The 6,072-nt window shown below is 36.8% G+C and overlaps 1 protein-coding gene and 1 pseudogene across 1 annotated transcript; both read right to left on the bottom strand.

Annotated features, from left to right (window-relative positions):
- Positions 272 to 2,492, bottom strand: LOC104732245 (putative plant UBX domain-containing protein 14). The gene has a single exon (XM_010451782.2). The coding sequence runs from the start codon at positions 2,358 to 2,360 to the stop codon at positions 1,239 to 1,241; it is 1,122 nt and encodes a 373-aa protein (XP_010450084.1). The 5' UTR covers positions 2,361 to 2,492; the 3' UTR covers positions 272 to 1,238.
- Positions 3,156 to 4,430, bottom strand: LOC109127971 (annotated as a pseudogene).

Here is a 6,072-nt window from a genome sequence, read left to right as displayed (position 1 = left end):
AAAACTAGGATTATGACACGATGTAGTACTTTAGACTTGATCAAACTGTAAACTTATACACTAACAAAAAAAGAAGGTTTTCCTATAAAATGCTTCTTGTTTCCTAGGCAATGAGAATCTGGAGATATGTTCTGATTAGAGCAATCAACTGTGGGAATGTGGATTAGTTAACGCAAGTTGTGATACATCTGATGAGTCTACTGAAGGCCTAACTTACGGATTTTGTCTCTAATTTCTTATTTCTTATTTGGTTTTTTTTTGCATCCAAGGGAACTTGCACGAGGTCCTAGTAGAACTAGATGGAATTGGTGGTGGTGGGAAAGTTCAACTGGAGGTCAGTTTATTCTGTCAAAGCTTTTTCAGAAATTAAGTCAGTTCTGAAAAACTTTGTTGACTCTGAAGCAGTCGAATCAGTTTTGAAAAATCTTGTTGACTCTGAAGCTGTGCCAGGACGTCAATTTGTAGAGTATGCTTTTGGACAGTTAAAATCACTCCGTGATGCCCCCCTCAAGAATATTGAACTTCTAAACAATACTACAGAGGACTCTAAAGGATATGTTTTCTGATGGGGGGCTAGTTCAGAGGATTTCATCCGATCAAAATCGCAGTACTGATCAGAGTAATTCGTAATTCAGGAAAGCTTAGCAAAAGACAAAGATGGTAATGGTGATGGCCATAGCAATGAACTGGAGGGTGAAAATGAAAATGGCAGCTTTCAGTGAGATGGTAATTTTTGGGATAACATCCCTGACATAGTTGGTCAAAATATCGTCCAGAAACTTGGTCTTCATTCACCTGAGAAATTGAAGTGGAACGGAAGTGAAATGCTGGAAAAATATGGTCTACAATCACGGAAAACTGCAGAAGCAGGTTGCATCGAATCAGGGCTTGCCACTGCTAATACTCGAGAAGGCGATGATGAAAAGGAACATGGTCAGCTTGCTAGTTAAAAATAGCAACAATATAATTAAATTGATAGAACATCAGAAGTTGCTTCATATAATTTACGAATTTATATCCTTTGTTTAATCTATCATTGGACTCGTTACTATTTAAAAAATAAAATCTAAAGAACATTAAGTAACTTGTGAGAAATGTAAAATTGAACTTAATATTCGAAACTGATGAACAAAGCATAAGTTTTTAGAATTACAAACAAGAATGCAAGGGTTAATTACTTCCATAATCAAAATACTTCAAAGAGAAGATATAAAGAAGCAAACAACAGGTTGAAATCTTCACTCCCAAGTAACCGAGACCATCGAGTTATCAATCCCAGATTGATCAAACGTGGCTTTAGCTCCATAATCTAGAGTCTTAGTAGCACCGGGAATAGCCTGCACAAGCTTGAACGCCCTTTTCTCTGATTCCTCCATGTGAGAATAACAGAAAGACCAGAGAAGCTGAATCGGTTCGCTCTTGAGAAACTTCCTCTGCATTCTTCTCCCATCTGGAAATCGAATGCACAAACTGCATAAAAGGCTTCGATCACAGTCTCCTTTTGGCTCTTCTGTCAGAACCGGGAACTCAAACATGTCATCGCTTGACAGACAAGTCTCTTCAAATTCTATACCCCAAGAAGGAGGAGTCGTCACAACGCGATCGTCGTCCCAAAACGTAGACATGTCATGATGGTCGTCGTAAGCCTGGCTGCTTACAAACCAAATCTTCTCTGTTTTGATACGTTTGTTGCTTGTCAGAGATGCAACATGTTCGTGAGGACCAACATCCCTGTACTTCATCAAATCCTCGAGAAAATCATGAGCTTCAATCATACCGCTCCATGTACGCATCTTCTGGCCAGTGATGGGATCGATGAGGAGAATCACGGGAGGAGAAGAGTCGATCTTGTAAAAAGTTGATATTTTATGCCCTTCCTCGGTATCATCGTAGACCTGCCACAAGACGAAGCCGGACCTGATCGCTTGAGACACGGCGTCGTTTGACCATACATCTCGGTTAAGAGTGTGGGAAGCAAACTCTATCGTTGATTGGAGGTTGACAAGCAGCCATAGATCCTCTCTAGAGGAAGTTGCTTTCGCTTCTTCAAAGGAACCGTTGAAAAGCAGATCCAGAGGAGGACGGTACAAGGAAGATAACCTAGAATCTGACGGTTCTTCTGGTGTCGAGTCGTCCCAGACATCTTCAGGACATACTGCGACCGAAGTTGGACACATGAGAGCATCGTGACAACACGGAGATTGATAATAAGAGATGAGAAAGAGGTTAATGGCATCATCCAGTTTCCACCTTGTTGCCTCAAGGAAGTGGATTGCGATTTCCTCAGGCTGACCTGCGGTTATATTGATGAAAGACGAGATTAGTTGTCTCTGTTTGCGGTCACTCGTTTCATTCTCCATTGTTTGCTGTGTTTTTTTGAGAGAGAGAGATTGGGAGAAAATTAATATGTGGAAAACCTAAAAGACGGATTGAAGAATTTGTTAAGAGTGGGTTCATTTATAGAGAGATAAGAGAGGACATCCTAAGTTTTCATTTCCTTTTCCTAATCCAGTTTTGTTCAACGCACAGCTGAACAAACAAAAAGGAAACTCCTTTTTGCTTTTTTGTTTTGTTTGATATATTTTCCACTTGTTTTTTTTTTTGGATATTGTATATTCTCTTGCTTAAAACCCTATTAGCTTTTTTTTTTTTTTTTTTGATATATTTCCAATTTTGGGATTTTGTATATTTTTTTGTGGTTTCCTTTTTGCTTTTGATTATTATATTGACTGTATAACACAATTCGGTGGCTCTATTTTTTTTTTATAGATATTTGTTAGTTTTTGATTATATATTTTTCTCTTCCCATTCTAATTTGTTAATTAAAAAACAAAGACTTTATAATTAAAAACACTGCTCTGTTTTGATATTCTCAACCTCTATGTTCATTAAATCGACAAAGAAACGCCTTCTTGCATGCTTGTATCTTTGTTTCTTCCGTACCAAAATGCTCGAGTTTGAACATTAAGAGGAGTGTATGAAACTTAAGGCTACGTTTACCATATTTAATGGAATAGAAAGAAACATAAGACTGAAAGAGAAACGTTGGACTTCAATTATAGTCCTTGGGAAAGCAAAAACAGCAATAACAATAGTAGAGAAGCAAACACACCTGCAAGTGCCATGGTGATTAATTAGGAACTAGTGGAGATGAATTAATTATTAGGAGGAGGCCAGTAAGGGAAGTCCAACTTCCTTAATGGTTTGTAATGTTCTATGTACAAGGTAGTGCAGGTTTTGGTGGCGAGATCGTAAACACCAAAGTTATGGCCAACAAAATAGATGCAGTTAGGCTTGAGTCCATGGGACGAACTTGCCGGGACACAGTAAGCCTCACTACGTCCAACAAAAATGCAAAGATCTCCAATATCTTCTGTGTAGATCATAGTCTTCTCATACTCGTCCGAACCCTCACCTGCTCTAAACACCATGAACTTTTCTGTTACATGTATCAGTGTATCGTTGTTATAATCCTCCACATCCTTACCATACCTGCAAAAACATCATTAGAGTCAATCAAGCCGAAAATTGGTACATACCAAAACTAGTTAATTAGAAACTATACCACTTGACGAGGAAAAGTTGGCCGGTGGGTGACTCCACAAGATGCTCTGTCCTGGAACATGAACTCACTTCAGCCAACTCCTCATACACAGATTTTGGAAGATCGTCAAATTCCATGTCGATGAACTCGGGTTGGTCATCCTCCTTAGAGTTGAGATCCAAGTAGCACAAGTAGTTGCCCCCAATACTTGGAATGTAGAACCTTTGATCTGTCTTGGAGAACATGAGGCTCGATAAAGGGTTTATACGATGAGGCTTAGTATTGATCTTCATCCATTTAGAGCTGCCAAAAGGCCTGCAGAGACTCAACTCAAATCCTGATAACTTGACACCCAATCTTTGTCTCGGACAGGTAGAGAGGACATGGCCAGGTTTTGGATTTCGGAACCGGTGGGTAGAGAAGGTAGATCAACGGTCACGTCTTCAAGATTGGGGTCGGAGGGTTTATAATAGATGACAAATTTATTGTCGTCGCCGCTATGGTACGAACGATTGAATCTTAGTCCATCACGTGAAAATCCGACAGTCATCGCATCACAGACCTCCTTAATTAGATTCTTGTCGTGGATATAGACTTCCTTTCCCCGGAAGGAATTATCTGTTGTTACACGACCATCCAGAGAAGAGTCTGGATTGTTAAGGATGTAGTCAATCAACAGAAACGGGTAGGCTGGTGTAGATGAGAACATACGAACGTTTGTGTGTCTCTGCCATATATATGGTCAAATAGTCAGAGACAACTAAGCACCAAAACTAAAAAAAAAAAAAAGATAATACGCTAATTATAACATAGCAAAAGAGAAGCTTACGAAGATGTTTTTGCAGACAGATGGTTTCAAGACTCGGTTGATTATAAGCTGCGCCATTGTCCAATCCCTAAACAATCTGTGTGTTTCCGTCTCCTCCTATCTATTTCTTTGAGTCTTAATACTGAGATTTATATATATACTTGCAAACCACGTCCACGTTTTAAATGACAATCTTTAGAGAATATTTAGAAATCGGCACCCAAGGCACATAGATCTCTTTAAATCTGATTAATTATCATTTTGCTTTTCCTGGAAGTAAAAACTGTGCATAATTTTGTTGTTCAATATTTTTTCCCCAAATGAATTCTAAAATATTTCCTACTATTTACATTGTCATAATTAATTTATATTCATAAAATCTAAAATCATTCCTAAAACCTCGGTATACTCATTATACTGTTGTGTTGCAAAAATATAGAGATCCCGTGAAAATATTTAGGAGTTTATGGAAACATATCGGATACCATATTGATCGAACTTCAAATTACTTTGAGAAGATATAAAGAAGAAACTACAAGTCGAAAGCTTCACTCCCAAGTAACTGAAAGTCCTAAATTTGTGTGGTTAATGTGTTTAATCGTGCTCTTATCCTTAAGGGATACAATTGGAGCATGAAAAAGATAAATTGGACCATAAAGAGATATAAATTAGAAGACGTAAATCAAATCGATCAAAACATATGTGAATTGAATAATAAACCTTTTTAAAATAAATTCATAAATCAAAGCATCCCTTTCTCTCAACAGTCGAAACACTCCCTCTTGCTGAAAGTCTTGTACAACACTAAACCAACTATAATTCAAATCTTAGTTAGAATCAAAGTCACTTCAAGATATTAAGCACTACAACTTATATTAAACAATTACCGTTATTACTATACATAATTTTATAATGTGCATTTTGATATCACACAAATACTACATTCATCAATAGATAAAATCATTATAAATTTATCACATTCAGAGTACCATCGAATATGACACGATCGCCAAAAATTATGCGAGATTTTATGGAAAGAACACAGACACATAATCAGAAACAAAAAAAAATAAACTAATTTTGTTAGTCATCCGATTATTTTGCCTAATATGCAAGAATTCGCATATTCTGTTTTCTTTTTTCATATAAATTCGATTAGTTTCAAACTACATTTCCCTGGAAAAAGAGTTTAGTTCAGTAAACTATGAAGTTTGATGACCACAGAGAAATATATTTGTATATATATCAAACTAAATCACTTATATTGTTAGAAATTGTTTTTTTTTTTTTGACAGCAACTCATATTGTTAGAACTTAGAAAATACAAAGCTAACACATATTATGATTTTGACAGGAAAAAAAAATGATAAGTAACGATTGTGTTTTATTTTGTTTACAGTAAGAGATTAGTTGTCTCTGTTTGTGGTCACTTGTTTCATTCTCCATTGTTTGCTGTGTTTTTTAAGGCTATCTTTACCATATTTAATGGAATCAAAAGAAACATAGACTGAAATTTAAGGCTATCTTTACCATATTTCGCAAAATGTTTACTTTTCTTGTGGAAAGCAGGATTTGCTGTAAGATAGACAGCGGATAGATTATCACAATACAATTCTGGTGGTTGATACTGAGGAATCCCAAGTTCTTTAAGGATGTTGCAGATCCACGAGATCTCGGCTGCTTCATTTAACATCGCTCTATACTCGGCTTCAGTAGAGCT

Source organism: Camelina sativa, chromosome 12 (assembly GCF_000633955.1).
Source record: "Camelina sativa cultivar DH55 chromosome 12, Cs, whole genome shotgun sequence".
NCBI classification, from domain to species: domain Eukaryota; kingdom Viridiplantae; phylum Streptophyta; class Magnoliopsida; order Brassicales; family Brassicaceae; genus Camelina; species Camelina sativa.
This window is presented reverse-complemented; position numbering and strand designations above follow the sequence as displayed.